Source organism: Paroedura picta, chromosome 9, assembly GCF_049243985.1.
Source record: "Paroedura picta isolate Pp20150507F chromosome 9, Ppicta_v3.0, whole genome shotgun sequence".
NCBI lineage: Eukaryota > Metazoa > Chordata > Lepidosauria > Squamata > Gekkonidae > Paroedura > Paroedura picta.
In genome coordinates, this window is record NC_135377.1 from 1,184,856 (window position 1) to 1,209,055 (window position 24,200).

The 24,200-nt window shown below is 59.0% G+C and overlaps 3 protein-coding genes across 5 annotated transcripts in view; 2 read left to right on the forward strand and 1 right to left on the reverse strand.

Annotated features, from left to right (window-relative positions):
* The window catches only part of PPP1R16A (protein phosphatase 1 regulatory subunit 16A), a 38,367-nt gene extending 30,824 nt beyond the window's left edge, over positions 1 to 7,543 (reverse strand). For 2 of the 3 annotated variants that reach the window (XM_077353512.1, XM_077353510.1), the window contains exon 1: positions 7,445 to 7,543. The gene's annotated coding sequence lies outside the window, so the exon portion shown is untranslated. Of the gene's footprint in view, positions 1 to 3,995; positions 4,100 to 7,444 lie in introns of those variants that run through there. The other variant, XM_077353511.1, reaches the window with a different exon arrangement.
* Positions 7,544 to 10,148: 2,605 nt separating this feature from the next.
* On the forward strand, positions 10,149 to 14,778 carry LOC143845253 (uncharacterized). The gene is made up of 3 exons (XM_077353506.1): positions 10,149 to 10,448; positions 11,097 to 12,043; positions 13,759 to 14,778. The coding sequence occupies exons 1-3, from the start codon at positions 10,247 to 10,249 to the stop codon at positions 14,251 to 14,253; spliced, it is 1,644 nt and encodes a 547-aa protein (XP_077209621.1). The 5' UTR covers positions 10,149 to 10,246; the 3' UTR covers positions 14,254 to 14,778.
* Positions 14,779 to 17,008: 2,230 nt separating this feature from the next.
* On the forward strand, positions 17,009 to 23,860 carry LOC143845264 (forkhead box protein H1-like). Its single transcript, XM_077353547.1, has 3 exons — positions 17,009 to 17,276; positions 20,653 to 20,757; positions 21,198 to 23,860. Exons 1-3 carry the CDS (start codon positions 17,082 to 17,084, stop codon positions 22,170 to 22,172), a joined length of 1,275 nt encoding a protein of 424 aa, XP_077209662.1. The 5' UTR covers positions 17,009 to 17,081; the 3' UTR covers positions 22,173 to 23,860.
* Positions 23,861 to 24,200: the final 340 nt, after the last annotated feature.

Sequence of the window (24,200 nt, forward strand, 5' to 3'; positions counted from 1 at the left end):
CCCACATCCCTCCTCTCCAAGAGGCTTCTGCCGCCCTCAGCACCAATCCGCTCTCAAAGCCCGAGCCCAACCAGGACCCTTCTCTCTGGGGCCGGCCAGGGCTGTGTGCCGTCGTTTGCCATGCCCTGATCCCACGGCCCAAGGACAGAAATGGGCATGAGGCGAGGGGGCACCAGCTCAGCCACCCACTCTCCATTCCTGGGCTCCAAGGGCCCCATGCGCCCAGCCTCTAAGGTCTGGATGGATGCAGGGCCTGAAGGGTGGGGGGAGGATTTCCAGGAGCACTCGTCTGCTGTCCTCTGGCTCTGTGAGGCGGCCCTGGACTACCCTGGAGGTCTCCCACCAGGGCCGACACTGCTGAGCTTCCAAGCTCTGGCGAGAGTCAGCTGGCCTGGCCTGTCCTGTCCTGATCCGTGCGGAAGTCCCACTGCAGGCAGATCAGTTCCTCGAGGCAGCCTCAAAAAGCAGCCTCCGGCAGAACAGTTCCGGTCCGGTCCAGGAGATCCGACAAAGGGCTTGTGGCCTCTCGGAGGGTCCGGTCTGGCTGCCACTTTTATCCAGCCTTTAGGGGCAGTGGGATCTCCTGAAGTGGGAAGGCCACCCAAATCCAGGCAGAGGAGCACCAAAGAGGCGGCCTCTTGACACGGGTGTAGCTCTTGGGTGCAGCATATCAGCACTGCTTGTTTCTTATTGATTGTGGGACTGGTTTGTTTTTATTGAGGCTGAGCCCAGCCCCCCCCCCCCCATTAATGCCACATCCGGGGCCACTTGTCGAATAAACCAGTAAAAGCCACTGTCCAGATCACAGGCGCAAAGGAGCATCCTCCACAAAGCAGCTCCCAAAAGAGAACAGCAGAAGTCAGGAGGCAGGAAGGGCTGCCCTCACCTGCTGCCCCGGACAGGAAGAGAGCCCCGGATTGTGAGAGGTCTGCTTTGCCCAAGCGCAGCACTGCCTCTCCCACCATGGAGCTGCATTCCAGCCCCCCCCCCACACACACACACAGCTGAGCAGGAATTCCCGAAACCTCCATGGAATGAAGAATGCCAAGAATCTCCTTGCAGAGCCTTGGGCTGCTATGCCAAGCAGGGCCAAGAGCACAGAGGAGCAGGGCAGGCGTGGGCCCTGAGACACTTGCGAATAGGTGGCAGCCCATGGGGGAGGGAGGGACCGGAGCAGGCTGGGGCTCTCAGCTGCCCATCTCCCAGGACAGGAGCTTGCACGGGAACCCTCCCTATGCCATTAGGAGCCCCCCCCTTCAACGGCTCAAGCACCTCAGGGCTCCTGCAGCCCCTCGGGAACCTGCTTCCCTCCTGGAGGGATCAAATGCTCCTCTGGCACTCCCCCAGAGAGAGAGAGAGAGAGAGAGAGAGAGAGTTCACTCCCGGCATGTCCACACTTCCTCCTCTGCGATTTACACATCATCATCAGCACTAATAACCTGAGCAAAGATCAGTTTTACAAGGGCCCATAAAACAGAGCTCCCATCAACACCGTGTGCTGCAGGCTCCTGCGAAGGGGAGGGGGGAGAAGGACCCCCTCCCCACTGCCTGATATGGAAGCCTCCCCCAGGAGTGCTGGTTGCTCAAAAAGCAGCAGCTAAATTGTGCACTACTGCTGGGGAGAAAAGATTCCCCCCCCCCCCAGAGGTTGGCCCAGAGGTTCAAGGCAAGGGGATTCAGGTGAGCATTCAGCCAAACATCCCTCCGGGTTCCTGCTCTGCCCCAGAGGCCTCTGCAGGGGAACAGGGTAGCTCAGAAGCCCTTCGGGGCATTCCGCTGACAACCTGGTCCTAGGTTCAGGAGCAACCATGGCTGCAGAAAACACGACCTTTCCTCACCTTATGCAATTACCTAATTTGTTTGCCTTGTTTCCAGCCCGCCACCCATCTGTCTGCACCCTCACGGCTGCAGCGTGAACGTTTCTCCCTCGCCCACGAAGACTCAAGGGGCCATTCCGTGCCTGCCCCAGGGCTTCCACAGGGGGGCCCCAGCCTTTCTGACCGGGGGACACCTTCAGAATTCTCACACAGGTTGGGGTGGGGGACACAACTGCAAGACGGCTGCCGCAGCAGGAGGAACCGTGCATGGGGAGGAAGCTCGGGGGCAGGGGAGAGGAGGGAAAAGGTTTAAGCAGGATAACAAAGCCCACACTGCAGGGGCAGCTGCAACTGACACAACCTTGTCTGTGCAGCCACCCATTTTCTAAAAACGGTAGGTGAGCACCAGGAAAGGTGCCAGCGGGTGCCCACAAGAACCATACTGGCTGGGGCCAGCTGGCTCCATTCCACAGAGGTCTCTGACGGTGGGCCTCCCACTCTTCATCGTAGGTTCCCGTCAATGTCAGACCACAGCCGGCAGGGTTCTGGCAGCCAGAAGGACTCTGCTCCCTTCCTTGCCAAGAAGGGCCCCTGGCAGAGCCACTCAGAGGCCGTGACCCCGACCAGACCGGTCCAGACCAAACAACTTTGCACTGCAACTTCTGCAAGAAGCACACAAGAGGAAGACCTCTGAGACACAAGATGGGGCCATCTACAACTCCCTAGGCTGAGTCTGCTGTTTGTGCAACCATGCATGCCTTGGATCCACTACCACATGCGTCATGTGCTCATCACAACAGACCGCCACGGACATGGCAAACGTGGGTCAAGCAACCAGACATTGTCCACAGACTTATGCGATTGCCTCCTTACAGTCTGCGATCAGAGAAGGTGCCAGCAGCACCCCAGAGAGACCCTTCCAAAACAATAACTCTCGCCATTCAGAAACGTCCGCAAGTTTATTGCCTCCTTCTCCCACTCAGCTATCTAAGCCCCAACCCCTGAAGCGCCAACGATTCTCACCCTGCACAAATCCAAGCCTGGACACCTTTTGGAAGCATGTCTGTTCAAAGGAACTGTTTGTTCTCTGAGTTCTAATGGATTAAGCCACACCGGCCCTCCCAACGTCATGTCCAATGGCTGAGAAATAAAGGAGATAGCCCTGCTTCTCTTCTCTTGCAGAAACGCAACAGGCAATGACAGAAGTCTCCAGGTCCAGGGGGCAGACACCGGAGAGTTCTCAAGGACCTGGAATGTGAAAAGGGTGGGTCAGCTGACCAGTCCGTGGAACTGGTCACTAAAACCAGCCTCTGTGCCAGAAGAACGGAAAGCAGCAGATGTTACACCGATTTCTAAACCCAAAACTGGAGGTGCTCAGGCAAGGCTGGGTCGCAGGGGAAGGGCATTGGGCAATTCTTGGCAGCAAGGAGGAGGGTGCAGCAAATCCCGCCCAGCCAGGTAGCCGGCTCGCTCAGCAGGCAGGGTTGCTTCCATCCATCCATCCAGAGAGGGAGGAACTGAGGCTGCCATCTCTAAGGCATCATCAGACAAACCACATTATTTTAAAAGTTAAAGGGCTCAGATCTTAAGGAAATCATCTAAAGCCTGCTACAAGGCAATTACTCACGAGGTATAAAAATCTCCACAATAGATAAAAACCTGACTCTTCCAATCTGAGATGGGTGGGGTCTGCCCAGGCCTGCCGCCCAGTCCCACATGGCCCTAAAACAGGAAGCAAGAAGATTGGGGCCTCAGGCCCAGCTTGATCCCTTCCTCATTCAGGGGGTTCTCCACTGAGCTTGGTCCAGGCCGGCTGCAGCAGTCTGGCCGCTTCCCACTTCTCTTGTGATGGCCTCTGAACTGCCTGAGACCCTGCTGAAGCCTCAAAGCGGGCTGCAGAACTTCACTTCCAACATGCGCGGAGGAGAAGCATAAGGAGGCGGGCCTTCCGCTCTTGCCCGACTAGAGCTGCACCTGTTGCACTTCAAGCTCTGGCTCCCAGGCACCTGGATGGTGGAACAGCCACCCCCAGTGCCCAGCCTTCCTCATTCCCCAAGTCATTTCCTCCTGGCACAGAGAGGGGGAACGACAAGGAAAGCCCCTGCCCAGGGGAGATCACACCGCTGAAGGGCTGCACAGAACAGCCGAAGCCTTCTGTTAAGCACAGCTGCCCCTTACCTGTTTCCAATCCAATGAGACGCACATGGGAATCCCACAAAAGCCCCACTGATACAGGAGCAGGGCCAGGCAGGCAGCTTCCTCTGGCCCTGGGCTCGATTTCTGCTCTGAAGAACCAGTCCAACCAGGAAGAGAGGTGTATGTATACAGCCAACGATTCAGGAGGTATTTGTCTTCCTGAAATAACCACCCCAGCCTCCCCACATCCTGTGCCTCCCAGCCTTGGCTATTTCGCACGGTGGAAAGAGCGGCTGCCTTGGCCCACAGGAGCTGTAGGGCTGCCCTCCACCCTAGAAGCCTTCCCAGGTTCCTGGATCATCTGAGAGGAATCTTGCTGAGGAATTCCTCCCTTCGTGGAAGGCTCTTCTAAGGTGTGGAGCTCCTTCCTCAACAGGGACCCCTGGAGGCATCCAAGGACCATGGGAAATTAGTTCTAGAAGGGCTCTGAGGAAATGGTCACATCCTGGGGGCTTAATTATTCTCTCTCTCTCTTTAAACCCACTCTTTGCAAGCCCTCTTAGACAATTAACAGACAAATGGTATAACAGTTTTGTTCAATAAACCCCTGTCCAAACCAAGAGTGCTGTCCCATCTGTTTCTGCGTATCAGAGGATAACAACCTTATTGTGGGTCAGGAGGGCCTTGAGGTTGACAGCCACATCTCGTCCCTCAAAAACCAAACCAGAGGTTGCAGAGACTACAGTAATTTTCTAAGAATAACCTACTACATAAACAGAGGCCGCCATCTACAGACTCAACCTTCTGAACACAAAAGCAGGAGTTTTGGCCTGGGACTACCTGCCAGCAAGTCCAGGGGAACAGCTAGAACATTCAGAAAGGGAAGCAATGTTTCAAAGGCAGAAGGAATTAAGTTCCTCTGAAAGCCACCTTGGAATTCAGCTGCAAAGTAATCTAGTTATTCGGATTAACACAGCCTTCCCTAGGCTGAGAGCGCCAGCACAACAGTGGCTTGCAAAGGCCAGCCCAGCCAGTAAAACAGGTTGAATGAGCTTGCTTCACCATCTACCGCAAGCGTGCACACTGCATGCCACTGTGCGTGGCTGCTATGGAAATGCACACAAGTGTGCAGGGTAAATAAGGACAGCAGTTCCCTTGCAGAACATAAGGTACAACAATCAGGGGAGGGGACGGGACGGCAGGAGATCTAAGAGGCCGTCTGAAAGCAGCCAGTCAGCTTGAGAAACGGAAGCGCAAACTCCTGTATCCCTGGCCAGAAAGAGGGAGAGAGGCTCAGGGGGAGCATCTGCCGTGCAGGGAAGAAACTGCAGGGAAGTCAGCAGAAAGGGGTGCTCACATTATGAAGGAGCTGCCTGGCGATCAGATCATCCACTCCACAAAGCCAGCATGCCTGAGATACAGATGCAGACTTTCTCTCCACATACCAAGATGCAACACAGAGCAAAGAGAAGGTGTGCTTTATTTGCTGGAGGACACAAAACAATCAGAATAGCAACTGCCATTTCTACTTGATTAAAGTATGCAGGCTTTAGTGTAATACAGAGCCCTTCAGTCTCTGCACTGATGAAGCATTTTATTTTATTCATATACTTCCATTTATACCTCATCTTCCTACCCAGCAGGAATAGCTTAAAGCATTCTCCTCTCCTCCACTGTAACCTCACAACAACACTGTGAGGTGGGCTAGGCTGAGCGTGTATGACTGGCAGCAGAGTGGGGACTTGAACCCAAGTCAACCAGATCCTAGTCTGACACTCTGAACACCACAACACACCACTTCCTGACGTAAACCAAAGATGCTGCAGGCTCCATCGCTGAAAGAAGAAGGCATCCTGTTTTTCACACTGTCGGATCAGCACAGGTTTCCCACTAAGGCAAAAGGTTCAGAAAGCTCACTTCTGTCAGTCATCAGTACTGCTCCTTGGGATGTCACTCCAATGTAACAGCACCACCCGTCAGATGGCTCAGGCCAGTCCCACCCTATCAGAATGCAGAAGCTAGGCTGGCTATACCCTGGTTATGCCCTGGTTAGCACCACCAAGGAAGACGTAGCTGACCATGCAGAGGCAGAAAACGGCAAGTAGCCCCTGAATGTCTCTTGCCCCGAAAACCCTGCAGGGCCTCTGTGAGTCAGCAGTACCCGGACAGCACTTCCCCCCATCACTGCCAGGAGATACTCTGCAAACAAGTCCCCTGGAACCTCCTGTGAACCACACACAGGGCAGGGGGCAGGGTCCCGCACCAGGCCCAGAGACCCCAAGCATTTAGAAGGCTGCCATATAGAGGATGGAGCAGAGTTGTTCTCTCTTGCCCCGAGGGATGGACCAGAACCAACGGGATGAAATTAATTCAAAAGAAATTCCATCTAAACCTCTGGAAGAAGTTCCTGGCAGTTAGAGCGGTTCCTCAGTGGAACAGGCTTCCTCGGGAGGTGGTGGGTTCTCCATCTTTGGAGATTTTTAGACAGAAGCTGGAGAGCCATCTGACAAAGAGGCTTATTCTGCAAGGTTCAAGGGGGTGGCAGGTGACAGTGGGTGAGCAAGAGGGTGGTGAGTGCCCTGCATAATGCAGGGGGTTCGACTAGATGACCTGGGAGGCCCCTTCCAGTTCTGTTCTTCTATGATCCTAAGTCCTCCCCTTCAGGGCCCTTCCTCCTTCCCACCCAGAGAAACCATCGCGGGGCCTGGTATCTTTCATCACCCAGGCAATGTTGTCCTGGCCCACACGAGGGGCATCTCCAACTCCTTCGGTGGACACAACAGTCAGATTGGGGAGGGTGCCCTGGCAAATGACATTCACCTGTCCCTATCCTTCTGCTGCGGAATCCACAGGTATACTGCCCCTGAAACTGGAGGTCCAATTTGAATAAAGACCAGCATTTTCTCTGGGGGCCGGTCAATATTGCGTGTGAGCCACGCAGGTCCGCAAGAGGTGGAGAGCTGGTTTTTGTACCCTTTCGACTTCCCAGAAGAGCCCCAGAGGGGTTCCCCCTCCGCTCCCCACCAGACCCCCAGGGAGGCAGGCGGGGCTGAGAGAGCCACTCTGAGAGAACAGCTCTAAGAGAACTGCGCCTAGCCCGAGGTGACCCAGCCGGCGGCGTGGGGAGGGGGACCACTCTGACTGGCTGCCAACCTCCAGGTGAGCCCTGGAGATCTTCTAGGATCACAAGGCTCTCCAGAGGTCCGTGGACGACAATTCCCAGCCTCTGCGCTGGCAGGGGCTCATGGGCATTGTAGTCAGCTTGGCCCCCGCCCGGCGCGACCCCCTCTCCTCGGCCCCACCGGAAGACAGTCCCGCTTCCCGCGCTCTTCCCGGGGGGGGAGGGGGGAGTTTACAAAGTTTCCTCCCACTTGCTCGGAGCCCCCCGCCCAGGCCCGGTCACCTGACTGCTCGACCCCGGCCGCCCCCGGGCCACGCGACGACCCCCCCCTCCCTCCCGTTGCCCCCTCCCCGCCTCGCCGCTCACTTACCCCTCCCCCCGCGCGCTCCCCAGCCGGGCCTCCCCCCGACTCTCGTTCCCACTCGGCCCAGCGCCGTCGCCACGACAACCGGCAACACTTCCGGCCCCGGCAGGAAGTCAGCGGCCGCCCTTCCGCCGCCATCTTGAGAGTGGCCAAGGGGCGGGCCGGGGGCGGGGCGGGCGCAGCCGAGGAGGGCGGAGGGCGGCCGCGCAATTAAAAGCAAAGGCGGGATGGTCTCGCAGCCCCGGCACAAAAGAGGCCGTGTGCATGGAGGAGTCCTGCAAGCCCATCAGGCCCGGTCAGAGGAGCCAAAGGAGGCGGATCTAATTATCCTCCTAAAAGGCTTTCTCTTTCACAACACCCCTGCGAGGGAGGCTAGGCCGAGAAACACTGAGTGATCTAAGGCTGCCAGTGGGTGGGCAGGAAGGGATGGGCCAGGGCTTGTCCCTCGTGGCCCTTCCTTGCAAACCCAGGGAATTGCTGATGGCCACTAGGGGATGGGAGGTGAAATTCCTCCAGGCCACGCTGGATCCTGGAGGTTTTTTTTGCGGGTGGGGGAATTACTTGGGCATGACATTGGGGTCACTGTGACTGGGCAGAAATTGTGTGTTCCTGCGTTGTGCAGAGGGCTGGACTAGATGACCCTGGAGGCCCCTTCTAATTCTGATTCTATGATTTATTTACACTTTAGATTTTTATCCTTCCACTCCCAGCAGCGCCTCATAAGTAGAGCCTCAGGAAATTAAGGGTCCCTCCGGTCCAGCCTCCCGTCTCACCCAGGGGCCAGCCAGTCCCTCTGCAGGGCCAGCCACAGGGCAGAGAGGCCGAGGCCTTCCCCTGAGAAGACCTTCAGAAGAGCCCTGCTGGGTCAGGCCAGGGAGGGTCCCTCCAGTCCAGCCTCCCGTCTCACCCAGGGGCCAGCCACAGGGCAGAGAGGCCGAGGCCTTCCCTTGAGAAGACCCTCAGAAGAGCCCTGCTGGGTCAGGCCAGGGAGGGTCCCTCCAGTCCAGCCTCCCGTCTCACCCAGGGGCCAGCCAGTTCCTCTGCAGGGCCAGCCACAGGGCAGAGAGGCTGAGGCCTTCCTCTGAGAAGACCAAGAGAAGAGCCCTGCTGGGTCAGGCCAGGGAGGTTCCATCTAGTGCAGCATCCTTTCTCACATCGTGGCCAACCAGCTCTTCTTGAGTACAACAACAGGCATAGAAGCCGAGGGCGTCCCCTGATAAGGACCTCAGTGGGGGTCCATCTAGTCTCACCCAGGGGGCAGCCACTTCCTCTGCAGGGACATCACCAGGATACAGAAACAGAGATCTTCCTGGATGGTGCTTTCCCCGATTCCCTAACTGCACACATTTTGTAAAATCCAATGTTGGTGGGATCATTTATTATTTATTGATTATTGACAAAATTTGTACTCTGCCTTTCTGCCCCCACAATGTTATAGATTTGCCAAGTCCTGCTTGGGACATTCCTGGAGATTAGGAGGCCTACAGAGGAGTGGAATTAGAAGGGATTTGGGAGATGGTTTTCACCTAGAATTTATTGTGTCCCTTACACACTAGTTCTGGAGCTGCCATTTCTGCCAGGGGTTCTGGAGCTGCCATTTCTGTCATTTCCAGATCTGTATAGTCCGGAAATCTGTTATAACTCTGGTGATATCCAGGCCTCCCCCTTTGGAGGTTGGCAAGCCCAGCCACCAAGAGTTTAAAACATACATGATAAAGCCATAAAAATCAACCCCCTTTTCCAAACACACAAATTAAAAAATGCAAAAACAAGAATTAAAAATAGTGTTAAGGTCCATACAAAGATGGATCCAGATGGGTAGCTGTGTCTGCAGCAACAGAAAAGCCCAGAACCACCTTAAAACTAACCCAATTTGTGGCAGAGATGAGCTTTCACTAGTTCCAGGTATCTGAAGAATGCTCATGCCCTAATTTTCTCAGGCTTTAAGGTGCTACTGGATTCTTGCTTTCCTGCTGAGACAAAACAGAGTTAAAATACATGTGTATATTATGTGTGCCTGTAAAGTGCAATCAAGTTGCAGCCAACTTATGGTGACAATGTGGGCCCAGTGTCAGTTTTTCAAGGCAAGAGATGTTCAGAGGCCAGACGGTTCTCCAGGGTGCTTTAAGCTGATCCTGCATTGAGTAGGGGGTGGGACTGGATGGCCTCTAGGATCCCTTCCAACTCTATGGTTCTCTGAATCTTGGAGGCTGCTGCCATCACCTGCCGCTGTGTAGCAACGCTGGGCCTCTTGGGAGGTCTTCCTCTGAGTGCTCACCAGAGCTGACCCTGCCTAGCTTCCGAGATCTTATGAGGTCAGTCTGGCCTGGGCCATGGAATATATACAAACCGTTTTACAAATAGGCAAGGAAGAAGAGATCCCTGAGGGAATGCCAACATAAACCAAATAGTCTTCACCCTCTGGCAAAAGACAATAGGACAGTCGAATCCCCCTGGGGACAGAGCTCCAGAGATTTGGTGCCACAACTGAGAAGACCCTCTCAGAAGGGGGGGCACCCGAGGCGGGGCTTCGATAGGACAGCCATAGTGCTCAGGTAGGTTCACAAGAGAGTAGGCGGTCCTTCGGGTATGTTGGCTCAGAGCGTGATCCAACGCTTCTCTTTCTTTGACACCCACGCTGCACTCAAGATCAGCAGAAGGTTCTGTGGAAGGAGAGAATCCTATGTGACACAGCGTTGACATCACAGTGGCCAGGCTCCACCGGCTCTGGCTGGGCGCAAAGCCACGTTCTCTGAGCAGCCATCCGTTTGCCACTTGGACATTCCACCCTCTTTTTGATCCCCTAACATGGACCAGTCTGGGTGCCTCCGAAGTCACCGGTCCCCAAAGGCCTGCAGGAACAGGGTGAGCCGCAAGACAGCAGAGCCGGCACCCCGGTTTCCTCGTAGCGTTGATGAGGATGAGGATTGGGAGACAGACCCGGATTACATCAACAATGCCAGCAGGCCACACGGAGAGCAGGCGGTTTCTACGGCCTCTATCATTTCTGGTACGCCTCAAAAAGCAGGATGCTGAGATGGTTCCCCCAACAATTGTGTTGGTTGTGGGCTATAAACCCTCCAAGGACCCTAAAGGATAGATTCTGGCAGTTAGGGAGTGCATGTCATGTTAATTGATCTACTGCGTCTCTCCAGAGATCTGCTCAAGGCTCCTTAGGGGTTAAGAAACAAATACAATAAAAATCATAAAATCAGCAGCATAAAAAGTAACAATGATAAATGAAATTATAAATACAAGCCAAGGGCATAAAAACAGCATTAAAAAAGCCTCAAATGGCGTCCATAAGGCAGAACATAAAAAAACAACATTAAAGATTAAACTCAGCGTTTGGCCTGGCACCAAGCAAGCCTCAAGGGGTGGGGCATTCCAAGGGTGAGGAAAAGCCCTGGCCAAGGGTGCCCCCCTCCTCCGCTCTGCTAGTGGGGGTGCGGAGAGCAGGGCTTACCCTCCCCCAGCTGAGCCCTTTTGGGGAATGGCCGGGTAAAAATCATCATCATCAGATACTAATAAATCAATAATGATCCTGCAGCAAGAAAACCTCACAGAGAGCAACCCTGGGCAGGTGCCATTCTTCAAAGGGTGAACCCCCCACCCACCTGGGGCTATTCTTTAGTTGAGACTTTCTGTTACTTTCTAGATCTCTCGAGATCCATCCGAGATTGCAGCCTCAGAAGGTCCGTCTCCCACAAGAAAGAATCTGACCGTCACCAAAGCCACCTTCGCAGTTATAAAGACTCTACTAGGATTCCGGCCAAAGATCCGGAAGGGCACCGGGCACCCTTGTGCCCACAGGTATGCTCTTCACCCAGCCTGGGCATTGAAAGGTCGTCCGTGTTCAACCGCAACGCAGCGGAGACTCTGGACACCTTCTTCTCCAAGAAGCTGAAGGCCTGGGCTGGCGAGGAGGCCCAGCTGTCTGACAGCTACGAGAACATGGAGGCCCCGCAAGTGCCTGCCAGCCCCAGCCAGAGCCGGAGGAGGCCTGAGACGGCCCGCGTGGGACCGGAGAGGACTAGCCGGAGGCAGAACCCCAGCCGGCCAGGCCCAGCCAGAGGGGTGGTGGTGGACTGGCCCTGCAGCTCCTGGGGCCATTATGAGCCAAGCACCTACTATGGCCAGGGCCGGCAGGACGGCAGGAGGCCCTCCTCCTCCGTGAGCAGTTCGGCCAGGATCCTGCCCCAGTGCCGGATCAGCCACGTCCAAAGCTGTGGAGCCTGCCAAGCCTTCAACCGCGAGCTGCCGGCCGAAAAGGAGGCCTTCTATGAAGACCACTGGCCTCCGTGGCATGGAGAGGATGGAGACAGAGGGCCAGGCAGGAACAGGAGAGGAGCCTCCTCCCAGCAGAGGCTTGCCAAAGTCCAGCAGTGGCTGGAGCAGACCCCCGTAGACGAGCCCCTGAAGGCAGAGAGGGACCTGGCGAGCCCACCGGGCCCAGGGAGGGGTGGTGCCTCCAGCTCCCGGCAGCCCAAGGAAGGGCCCCCCTGGGGCCGGGCAGGGGACGCCGGAGCCCCTTGCAGTGGGGAGAACCGCGCAGAGCCCAGGCACAGGAGGAAGCCCCACAAAGCCAGGAGTCCTGGTCGCCAGGTGAGGAGGAAGGGGGGTGGGCTTGGCCAGGCTGCTTCTTTTATAAACAAGCCCCTCCCCAAAGCCGTTTTACAGCAGCCAGAGCTCGGAGAGCTCCATCCCGACCCATCTGGCAAAGGGGGGAAAGCAGGCTGACCACAGCTGTTGCCTTAGGAAGCCCCGTGATGTCCATCCAAGGCGGACAGAAATGCTCACCCTCACAGACCCTGTGAAGCAGCAGCCTGGTCAGCTTGCTCCTCCCCCTCCTGCTCCCGCCTTGCCCTGCCCTGATGGTTTGTTTTGACTTCAAAGGGACAGGGTTGCCAGCTCCAGGCTGGGAAACCCCTGGAGATTTGGGGGGTGGACCCTTGGGGGGGGGACCTCAGTGGGGTACCATGCCAGAGAGTCCTCCCTCCCAAGCCACCCTCTGCTGCAGGGGAACTGGTCCCTTGGTCTGGAACTCCAGGAGCTCCCCAGGTCCCCCCTGGAGGCTGGCATCCCTCCCAAGGGAGCTTTGACTCTCCCAAGCTCATTTCCCCCAAACCGTGTTGGCCTCCAAGGTGCTCCTGGCCTCCAGCCAAGCTGTGCTGGGTGCCAATGACAGTCCTCAAGCAGCCTGGGCTGTCACGCCCCCCCACCCGGAAGCCAGCTTTTCCCTTGTGGCTCTGGCTCGGGGGGGGGGGCTTCCTCCTGGGGGTCCTACAAGGCCAGCCTGTGGGCCAGGGCTTTCGAGGGAGTTGGACGTGGCAGGCATGTATGACGGGTGGGAAGACCTGGGGGGGTTCGTGTTTTATTTGGGGGCTTTAGACTGGAAATGTTTCCAGCGTCCCGTGAAGCCACAGGCCAACGTTTGAGTCCAGCAGCACCTCCAAGACCTGCAGAGCTTCCTTCTGGGCGGGGCTCGGGGGTGCACACGGCCCCTCCCACACTCCTCACCCCCCCCCCCCGGTGCTTTGGACGCCTGCCGTGTTCTGCTGCATGGGGGTCTTAGGGCTTTCGTTGTGAGCCCCCTCAAGCAAGTCCCAAGTGTAGACGTGCCACTTAAGTGATTTCCAAATATATAAATGAAGGGTGTGGGGGGGCGGGGGGAATTACCTCACGCTAAAATTCCCTTCCGGCAGGAAATAGGGGTGGGCTCAAGCTCCTCTGGTCCCCCAAAGCTGAGCCACTGCTTTCCCACCCAGGATCAGGAGGGACCCTGAGGCTCAGCCCTGGTCACATGCTCCTCCAGCGAGGGAGCCTGCACACTTCTCCCCACCCCCACAGGCCTCTGACACCTGGAACCGGCGTGCCCCACTCGGGCCACACCCCCTCTGGCCCATCTGGAGAGCAAAATGTCCCGCTGCACGACTCGAACCAGACAGACGGCTGCAGCCACCCCTTAGAGTTCCCGAGGTGGCCAGGGGGTCAGGAGGGCTGCTCTCCGTGCTGCAGTAGCTGGGCCAAAGTCTCAGGGAAGGCCACTGGGAGAAGGGGCCAGGCCCCTCCACCGGGGGAAGACTCGGCACCCGGCTGATAAATGCCCCTGCCCAGTAAGAGAATCACGAGCCAGGACCGGCAAGCCGTAATTGTCTGAGGCAGGGGTAGTCAAACTGCGGCCCTCCAGATGTCCATGGACTACAATTCCCAGCATTCGCTGGCAGGGGCTCTTGGGAATTGTAGTCCATGGACGTCTGGAGGGCCGCAGTTTGACTACCCCTGGTCTAAGGGTCACCCCTCCTCTCTTTCCCCTGCAGCCCGTCGCACGGATCGTCCCCTGCAACGACACGAGCCCCTCCCCAGCCGAGTGCTCCTGCCTGTTCTGTGAGCGCCAGAAAGCCCGGGCCAAGCGCACCCCTGCGAAGCGGGAAGGCCAGAAGGGGACGGACCCCTCCGCGCAGGAAGTGGCAGTCCAGCTGCAGGCCGAGGACCGCGTGCCCCGGATCGTGGAGGCCTTTGAGCGACGGTCCCTGAGGGAGGCCAAGAGGGCGGAACGCGACCGGCCCCTGCAGCCCTCCCGGCACAAAGACTCGGAGAAAAGGGCTCGGGCGGCAAAGGGCCGGGGAGACGGCAAGCAAGGCCACCCCCCACAGGGCGGCCCCAAGGCGCGGAAGTCACGCTCCAAGGAGGAGCCGGAGGGGGCGCCGAGGCCGGCCGCAGGGCCGGAGGGGGACCTCGAGCACAGCCAGGGGAAGGGGCAGCCAGTGGGGAGGAGGCCCAGCTTCCTGGACCGGCTTCGAGGGCTGTACTAACTTCCCAGGCTGAAGCCCTGGCGAGGGACAGAAGCAGTCGGCCACCTTGGAGCAGCGAGGCGGTCTCTGGAGCAGGGCCTCACCGTCCGCGCCAGGCCAGGACTCCACAGCAGGGCAGTGCTGGCCCCGACGGGAAGGAGCAGCGGCCAGGACTCCTCGTCCCCAGTGGGTCGGGCCCTCTGAAGAGGCGGGAGGGCTACCTGGAGGCGAGGGAGCCCTCGTCCTCTTGGGATCCTGCCTCCGCGCTCTGGGGACCCCCAAGGAGGCAGGGCAGGGCAGGTGGGGCTCCTGTGCAGAGCCAGCCAGGGCAGGCTACAAGGGGGAGGTGAAACACGTTGCGGAATCCCGGCCGGTCCGTTCAGAAGTCTTCCTGAGGCGAAGGGGCAGGAAGAGGGACCAGCGGACAGCCTTGCAGGCAGATCGTCCCAGGCTAAGAGAGGCCTTGAGGCTGTGCCTGACGGAGGCTGCCAAAGGAGCAGCCTCCTGCCTTTGTGGGCACTCATCCCAATAAATCCTCAAGGGTGATCCGGATCCTGCGATGGTGCTTCTCCATTCACTGCCCCTCCCGCCCCTGAGCTGAATGGGACCAAGGAGAAAGCGGAGAAAGCGGAGAAAGCCAGCAACACATGTCAGATTTCCATTTGCCAAGCTCAGAGCAAAAGGGCCCCGGAGAGATAGAAACGGCCCCCAGCCTGGGAGCCACTTGCAGGGCCCTGCTCAGGGCTCCTGGCCTGCCTGGCATGCAGAAGGTCCCCCCATCCCTCCCCCCGGTTCAGGCAGAGCCAGACCAGGCCTTGCCTGGACCATGGGAAGGCTCCCTGGGGAGGCGAGGGGCCTGCAGAATTGTGTGTTATTCTCCCCCCCCCCAGCACCTCTAGCAGTGGCAGCAGAGAAACAGGGGTCCTGCCTGGGACCCAGCAGTGGAGAGGCGAAGCCAGCGGGATGCAGCGGTCAGGGAGGCTCTGGGAGACCCAGGTACGAACCCCCACTCTGCCACGGAACTTGCTGGGGGCCTTACCTACTTCACAGGTGGGCCTGACTCCAGCAGCACCTGAGAGACCAACAAGATGGGGGAGGCCCCGAGAGCCCCCTGCCTCGGATCCAGGGTTCGTTGTGAGGAAAAAGGAAAACGGAAGAGGGGAATCGGGTCAGCTGATCTGGGTCGCAGGTGGGGAACCAGGTGTGTTAGCAAGCAAGCAACTAAGTAACTCCCCCCCCCCCACCACGCACACACACAAACACACATTTTGGGGCAGAGATGCTAAAAATGCACCAGGCTGCCCACAAGAGTTGCACCTGATGAAGCAACCCCCAGGAGCCTCAAGGGAGGAGTGCAGAGCAGGAGATGGGGTGGGGTTGAGAGCAGCAGAGGCGGGGGCAGGGCCCAGTGATCCTTGCCCCCTCAGCCTCCTGGTGCCCCACTCCTTGCCACAGCTGTGTTGGTGGGCTGTCAGGGTGGGCCTCGCTGATGGCTCCTCTGAGGGGCACACGGGGGCTCCTGTGGGGGGGGGAGAGGCAGGTCCCACAGCAAGGACTTGATGGCCACCTCGGGCCCAGGCCTGCCTGTGGTCCCCTCAATGGGCAGCCAAATTCTGACCCAGCAGCTGATTCTGCTGCTGATTTTATGATTATTTGTTTTCTAACCCCTTAGCGCCTGCTAAAAAATTCATCTTGAAACTTCTGCAGAAATTTGACACACTTGATGCCAAGCATGTATCTGCGGGGTGGGGGTGGGGGGGCGTTCTTTCATGGGTCCTCAGTGTGGGGTCAAGGTCAGAGTGTCAGGCGAAGCTCTGGGAGACCCAGGTTCAAATCTCCCCCATGAAAGCATGCCAGGTGACCTTGGGCCAGTTGCACCCTCTTAGCCTAGCCTACCTCGCAGGGTGGTTGTGAGGATAAGAGGGAGAATGATGCAGGCCCCCTTGGGTTCTCGGGGATAAAGGGAAGGAGGGAGGGAGGGAGGCGTTTTCCAAAAACGGAACCCTCTTGAGATTTCTGGAGACATTGGTGTTCCCTGGTTCCCTGTATGCGCCTGGGGGGGGGGGGGGATGAGGACCAAGGGGAACGTGGGGCAGCAGAGCACAGCCGAAGAAGGCCGAGTCCAGGCCGGGCACCTTTGCCAAGGGGGGCGAGCGCAGGGGCGCTTCCACCTCGAGTGGGACTTGGCTGGTCCTTTGCTCGGGCCCAGGGGGCTGGGCGGCGGGGTAGAGCACCGGAGAGGCGGCCGTGTGGGGTGAGAGCGCCAGGCAGGGGGAGATCCTCCGCATCTGGGCCGGAAGACCACAGAGAAAACAGCGCGGCTGGGCCCGAAGCTTATTGCGCAGCGCGGCTTGCGCGGAGCCCGGCAGAAGTGGCGTCGAGGCGCGCGGGAACGGCCCTTGCTCGAGCGCACGACCAGCCAAGCCCCCCCCCCGCCCCGCCAGAGACGGCCTCGGGCCCCTTCGCACCTGGCGCAGCCCCCTGCAGGGTCCCCAAACCCCCGCGCGCTCCGCCGCCTATCTGCGCCCTTCCTGGGAAGCCCCGCGGTTCTGCGCTGCCTCGATGGGGGTGGAGAGGGTATGTGGTCTGCCAGCTGCAGGGCGCGTGCCCCCCCCCCTTCGGGGACCCACCTACCCCGTCCGAGATCTGCCTTGGGCCGCTTTTGCTACGCCGCCCCCTCGACGGCTCCCCCCCCCAGGGCGGCCCGGCCCGGCCCCTCCCTGCCATCTCTGAAGGGGCACGAACGCCCACCCCCGCGCCCTCCTGGGCCCTCCTCCCTCCAGCCCACCTGGGCCAACTGCCGTCAAGGACGCTCCGTCCCGGGACGCGCATCTTCCCAGCCTCCGGCCATGTCTGCGCCCGAGGAACCCAGCTCGGCGGCTGCTGGGCCCGGGATCCCGGCGCCCGTCGAGGAAGCGGGCGGCAAGCGACCCAAGGCGAAGCAGAAGCGCTACCACCGGCACCCCAAGCCGCCCTACACCTACTTGGCCATGATCGCCCTAGTCATCCAGGCCGCTCCCGAGCGCCGGCTCAAGCTCTCGCAGGTAAGAGGCCTCTCCGCCCGGACGGCGCCCCAAGGAGGCCGCTCCACCGCCCTGCCCATCATCCCTCGGCGCAGACCCAGGGACGGCCAGCAGCCCTCGGAGGGGGTGAGGGGTCGGGCAGACGAGTCTCAAAGAAGAGCGGGTCCCTCCTCTCCAGCCTCCACCTGCCCCTCAGCCAGGCCAGCAACCTGGGAAACAAGGGGGCCCAGGTCTCCCCCCGAAGTAGCCCCCTGGCTCTGGGACTGCCTCCGGACATGGAGGCTCCTCATGGCTTTGCTAGAGGTCTCCTCCACGTGGCCCCCTCTCCCAATCCCACATTCCCATCACTGGCTGTGCCAAGCCTTCCCCCCCCCCCATGACAGCTTCTTTGGATGCCTTTGGAGTTCTGGTTTTCCCCGCAAGCCTGCCCCAAGTGCGAGGGGGTCAAGGAAGCCGCAGACATTTGCCTCCCAGCGGTTCCACTCCGCAGGGCTGCCGTTGCCAGTTCTGGACTGGGAGATTCCTGGAGATCGGGGGGGGGGCAGGCACAGGAGGCATCCAAAGCAGCTCTTTCTTTCTCTGCCATCTGGAGATGCTGCAATTCCAGGAGATCTCCAGGACCCGCCTTGAGACTGGCAACCATACGTCTGCCAGTGGAGAGTGGGGGCAGGAGCCCTGAAATCCTGCCACCTCCCCCAAAGAGGAAAGTTGATGAGGACGGAGGTGGCTTGGGGTCCAAGGGCAGGGGCATCTTGGCAAGGCACTCTGCATGTCCCCGGGGGGGGGGGGGGCGGCTAGTCGCCTCTTGGGTCTCTGCATCTGCTCAGCCCTCCTTCCTTCTCAGCATGGGGGCCCTCCTCCTGGACCTCTGGTTGGGGGGGGGCTGCTGCAGGCCAGGCTGGTGATAAGGCCTATCTATGCAAGTGGAGGGGAAGTGCTATCTGCCCCAGGCATCAGCCGCCCCATTCACCCGAGTGTATGCAGTGCAAATCTCTCCCCCAGGTCAGGGGTCAGCCCAACCAGCTGGGAGATTAGAACCAGCAGGGTGTAAATTGCTTTGCAGGGGGGGGGGCATTGTGGAGAGCGAGAAGGAGGCTGAATCCTGCCACCCCCCCCAGCTGCATCCTTACAGCTTCCAAGGGAACCTTCTGGAAGTCTTTGCCAGGAGCCAAGGGGCATCCAAACTGGCTCAGGGCAGGCTACAGGTCTGCTTGTGCGCAGTTCAGTCTGACGCATGAATGAGGAGCAGTTTGGCCCCAGCCCCGCACTGACTTGGGTCACATTTCCTGGCTCTCTGGCAGACCTGGGCCCGCCCATTTGCTCTCAGGCCCGGCCACCTCCCAGGAGCACCACAGAGAGGCCTCTCGCCCACGAAGGTGTCTAACTCTCTTTTTGAAGCTGTCTGTGCCCACGGCCGTCCCAACATCTCCTGGCAGCCAAGTCCACATTGAAAGCAGGGGGCTCTCCAGATGCCCATGGGCTACAAAATCCCGGCCTGGCAGGGACTGCTAATAATCCAAGTCCGAGGACCTCTGGAGGGCCACCCCAGGGAGAAAGTGCTTTGTCCTTTTGTCCTTCCTGAACCGGCTGCCCATTGGCTTCACTGGACCTCCTCAAGTTCTCAAGACTTTGGGGAGAGGGAAGAAATGCCTCTTTGCCAGCTCCCTCCATGCCGGGCATCATTTGATAAACCCCCTCTTTTTATACCCCCCCCCTTAGTCCACACTGTCTGAGGCTCCTCAGCCCTTCTGCACAGGGAAGGAGCTCCAACCCCTGAACGGGCAACCCCCCCCCCCCCAGCTTCCTCAAGCTGTTACTCTCTAAAAAGGCCACGGGGCCCTTGAGGGGCTTTGCACAAAAACTGTGGGAACCTGGAGCACCTCTTGGCATGTGCAGAGTGTCTTTCTTTCACCACTAACTACCTCAACGTTCCCTGGCAGCTTTTAAGTGCTGTAGAGGAGGCAGCAGTTCAACAGGAAAAGCCCTCTCTGGCTTTCTTTACATACTGTCAACCCAGTGACCTCTCCCAGTCATGCACTTTAGTATATTATTAAATAACTTTTAAAATGTTTTCTCCCCCAGTTGGAATGCCAAATCTTTTTGTCAAAAAGGGCTTTCTCTCACAGGAAATCTCCCCCCCCCCCCCCCGCTGGCATTCACAAATTCGCCTCCACAGGCCGGACCAGCAACACATTTCCACATCAAAGGGGGAATTGGGGGGGGGGGCTTGGCCTGCCTAATTGACTTTTTGCATTTGCTTATGTGGCCATACAGCACATGAAAGCACCTTCTGCTTCTCTTGGAGATGCAGGCCAGAGCATTTAGAGAAACGCCAGCGCATGCAAGAGTGTGCAAGTTACTGGAGGGTTTTCTCCAGGGACGTGAGACCTCGCAGCTACAAGGTGAAAGAAATTCTTGTGCTTCACCCAATCTTGCACACAGGGAGGCTTCAGGCTGCTAGTCCAGCCTCCAACCCCCCTCCCCAGCTGTGCTCTTAACAGCAGCTTGAAAAGTCACCCCCCCATCATCCCTGCATATCTGCTTCGAGCCTCTGTGAGAAAAGGGGCTGTAAACAGAGGAGGAAATCTGCGGCTGCATCTAGAAGCACTTTTTCTCCTGGCCAGATGACAACTGTGGCTTTAGGAGCATCTTGAGCAGGGGGGTTATCCCAGTGGCAGGCTTGGCTGCCTGGATTCTGATGACTGCAGGGGGTTGGACTAGATGACCAGGAGGCCCCTTCCAACTCTATGGTTCCCGGTGATGCCTCATAGCTGACCGGGTGGTTTTCTATTGAGAAAGTGTATCAGCTGCACCTCCAAAGCCCTTGTGTGGAGTGGGGGATGCCTGCTAACAGCCTCAGGACCAACCAGGACCCCAGGAAGGCCCCCTAGCCTGCAAGGGGGAAGCAGTGCTGAACCGAGGAAGGGGATTTCATCCCCCCCCACCTCCCAATAATGTGTGTTTAGGCTGAGCTTCCAGAAGGGAGTGGTCCCCTTCTACGGGGTTGTGGGAAAGGGGAATGCTTGGCCATCTCCAGGGAGACCCAGGTTCAAATGCCTGCCCTGCCAGGGAAGCTCTCTGTGTGACCCTGGGCCAGGCTCACCTTCCCAGCCCAACTTACCGCAGAGGTTCAGGGGGTGGCCATGGTGGTCTGGAGCAGCAGGGTCAAGTTCAAGCCAGGCACTCTGAAGACCAACAAGCTTTCACTTGCAGAATCCGCCTTCCTGGGAATGCCCAATTCTTCAGAGACAAAGACAGATCCCTCGCAGGGCTGTTGTGAGGCTCAAGTGGCAAGGAGGGGCGGAGTGCAGGTGGCTTTGGACTCCCACTAGGGAGAAAGGCAGGAGAGAAATCGGGGGGATCCGCAAATTGTCTCTGCTGCTTCTCCCCCTTTCAGATCATCAAGGAGATCAGCTCCCTCTTTCCCTTCTTCAAGGAGGGCTACCAGGGCTGGAAGGACTCGATCCGGCACAACCTCTCCTCCAACGACTGCTTCCACAAGGTGAGAGGATAGTGGGCTGGGCCGGGCCGGGGGGAGCCTGAGGGCCACACGTCTCTTCTCACCTGGTGCACGACTGCAGGGGCTGGAGCGGCCTTGGGGCCAGGGCACAAGAAGAACCAGCAGCCCATCTAGCCCACCCCGGTTCCAACAGAGACCACCCAGAAGCCACACACACACACACACACACACCAGTCGCTGTGCCGCAGGAGGATCCCAGACTCTGCCCTTGTGGTCCACAGCCACAGAGGTTGACGGTCTACACTTGGGTAATATCCATTACAAAAAAATATTTTGCAGCCAGGGAGGCTGAGACAAAGTCTGTCTTACAGAGTCAATGTCCCTCCCACCCCCAAACCTGTCTCCTGGGCTCCACCCCCAAATCTCCCTGCGGGTCTCCATCTGGAGTTGGCAAGCCACCCTAATCCTCCCTTCTCCGGCAGGTGCTGAAGGACCCGGCCAAGCCCAAGGCCAAGGGCAACTTCTGGACGGTGGACGTGAGCCGCATCCCCCTGGAGGCCCTCAAGCTCCAGAACACGCCTGTCTCGCGCCAGGAGGAGCGGGCCTTTGTGGTGGACCTGGCCCCCTACGTGCTCCACGGCTGGCCTTTCCGCTGCTCCCAGGTGCCTCCGGGCGACTCTGCCCCAGAGCGGGGCCCGGGCCCAACGGGCGAGGAGGCTCAGCAGAACAGCCCCTTCAGCATCGACGCCTTGCTCAGCGACTTCCAGGACGTGGGCCTGTGCGGGAAGCCCCGGGCAGCAGCAGAACTGCCCCAAGCCCAAGCCCCGCCCGCTGCTGGGGACTTCTGGAGCCCGGTCCCCATCTTCCGCATCTCCTCGGGCCCCCCTCTGCTGCCCTGGCGGCCTCCGGGCCCCCCACCGGTCCTGCGCTCCTTCTCCTCCTCCTCCAGCAGCCTCTCCTCCCACGGCCCCTCGTCCCCACAGGGAAGGGAGGCAGGGAGGCGGCACCCCAGGAAGGGGCAAGGCTCCCACGCTCTGGCCAAGCGCCCCAGGGTCCTCCAGGCCCCGGAGAGCAGCAGCTCCGACTCAGGGGGGGACACGCCTCCCCCGCTGCCTCCCCCCGCCCCCCACTGGGAGCAGCTGCCCACCTCCTACAGCAAGTGCGTGGCCCCCAACGTGGTGGCCCCCTCCAGCCCCTTCTCAGCCTTCCCTGCAGTCCCCGGCCTGCCCTTCTTTAGCCCCGGGCCCGCTGGGAGCTCCTTGTCCTGGGAGGAGACCCCAGGCCCTCCCTTGGGGCTTGGCCCCCCGCCACGGCTCTCTGTGGAGCTGGACCAAGCCATGCCCCCCAACAAGACTGTCTTTGACGTGTGGGTGTCCCACCCCCTGGACATTGTGCAGCCGACCTTTGCCAGCGTGGGGGCCAGGAGGGCCGTGCTGACCCACTACGACCCCTCCTGAGCAGCCGGCCGGAAGCGGGAGCTGGACAAACGTTGCCATCAACCTCCCCCCCCCACCCCCAGCCCCGCTTTGTGGATCTCGGAGCACAGTCCCACCTGCCAGGGCTGACAGCCACAGCAGCACATTCCCCAGGGGTTCCCGTCTCCAGATCTTCCGCGTGGGCCGCTGCCTGATGGCCCCTGGGATCCTCCGTGCACAAGGCCAGGGCTCCCTGCCAGAGAGCTGGAACCCCCCACCCCACACCCTGCGGAAGAGGCTGCTAGGCTGCTCTGCCAGACCTCCCGTCAAAGTCTCCTGCCCCAAACTGGGTTCTGCTTGGATGCACCCCAAGCCCCGGTCCAGCATGGAGCAGCAGGAGCTACAGCTGAGGCCACAGCCTGGGGCTGCACACGGCAGGGGACAAAAGGGGGGGCATGGACAACCCCCCACACTGTGGCAAGCTTCAGGACATGGGGGGGGGGCATTTTTCTCGGAAGGCTTCGCTGCTGTGGGAAGCCTCTTGACCCCCCGCACAAGAGCAATCCTCCTACTGGCTTGTGAAAAGCACCGTCCAGAGGAGACCTTGGCAGTCCTGTGGAGCCGCTCTTTTGGCCCGGAGCCAACTGGAAATGGGTCCATAAGATGGCCAGCCCATCCCTGGACGCATCCCAGGACCTGCCTTTCTCGCCCTGCGGCCAGGACATGGCGACCCTCCACCTGGCAGCATCTTCACTGACCCCTTGACTGGATGTTCTGAATAGGAAGCGTCTTTTTCTCCATTGGGGGATTTCCTCGATACCTAGATCAGTGGGGGGAGGGTTGGGGGGTCACCTTTCCCTGTGCTTTGGTTATTCCTTTTGACTGCAGAGAATGGGGCACCTTCTCAGGTGTCATCTTCTGCAGCATCAAGCAGTATCTGTGTCACCATCAGAGCTCCAGTCCATGGCAGCCCCTCCTGGTGGGCCCAGCAGCTACAAGTTCTGACAGCTGCTCCGTCCTCCCTTCTTCTTGCCCTGCCCTCCTGCAGCTCGGCTTCCGGCTTGTCTTGAGACTTGGGGCTGCTGGCTTTGTGAACCGACTGAGTTGCCTGACGCCCGTGGCTTTCCCACCCCGTGGCTTTCCCACCCTGTAACCTACAGTCCAGGGGCAGAGCAGCTGCAGTGGCAAGTGGGGTGCAAGACCCTGAAGAGCCTCTGCCGGCCTGAGTGGGCAATGCGGACCTGGATGGACTGAGGGTCTGACCGTAGGAAGCAGCTATGGGGGTCTACGTATGCGGGAGGGAAGCAAGGGGAAAGCATCCCCATGGGCTGCACTGGAATCCCAGGACTTTGTGTCTCTGCCACGTACTCTGGGAGGAAAAGGAGGGTGGTGTGGCGGCCCCTGCATGTGCTCCCTCCAGTTGCATGGGCAGATGGGGGGGGGGTCTCTTCTGCGTGGCCTCTTCAGTGTTTTGGAAGGTTTTTTCTCCTCCTTGTATTCTCCAGATGGCCACATGCTGCTGGCAGGGGCTCGTGGTGGCCAGCCTTCGACTATGCCAGGGGTGGCCAAACGATGGCTCTCCAGAGGTCCTGCCAGGGGCTCATGGGAACTGTAGTCCATGGACATCTGGAGAACCACCATTCGCCCCCCCCCCCACACTCTAGGGCATCACTACATTCAAAGAAAGTTTAATTCTGGCTGCTATATACATTAAACTTGTTTGTCTCAAAGGTGTCCCTGGAGTCAAACCTCATTCTCATGCGTCAGACCCTCTCGGCTGCCCACCGGAGCCCACCACGTTCAAGTTAGCAGTAAAACAATTCCCACACGTGGGGCACTAGTGCGGCTTCGCTCATAAGGGGACCATAACCTTCCTTTGGTCAGCAAAACATGCCCCACATTACAAACACCCGGAGGACAGGAGAGGGTCGTCTCTCAGGCAGAGGCATAGTCCACACAGCACAGCAAATGCCACCGGGGCAGCAGACCTTGCCCAAAGGGTCACTTCTCCAAGAGCCGCAGGTGTGCGTGTGCATTGCATGGCGTTCCAATCACAAGGAAGTGGCACAC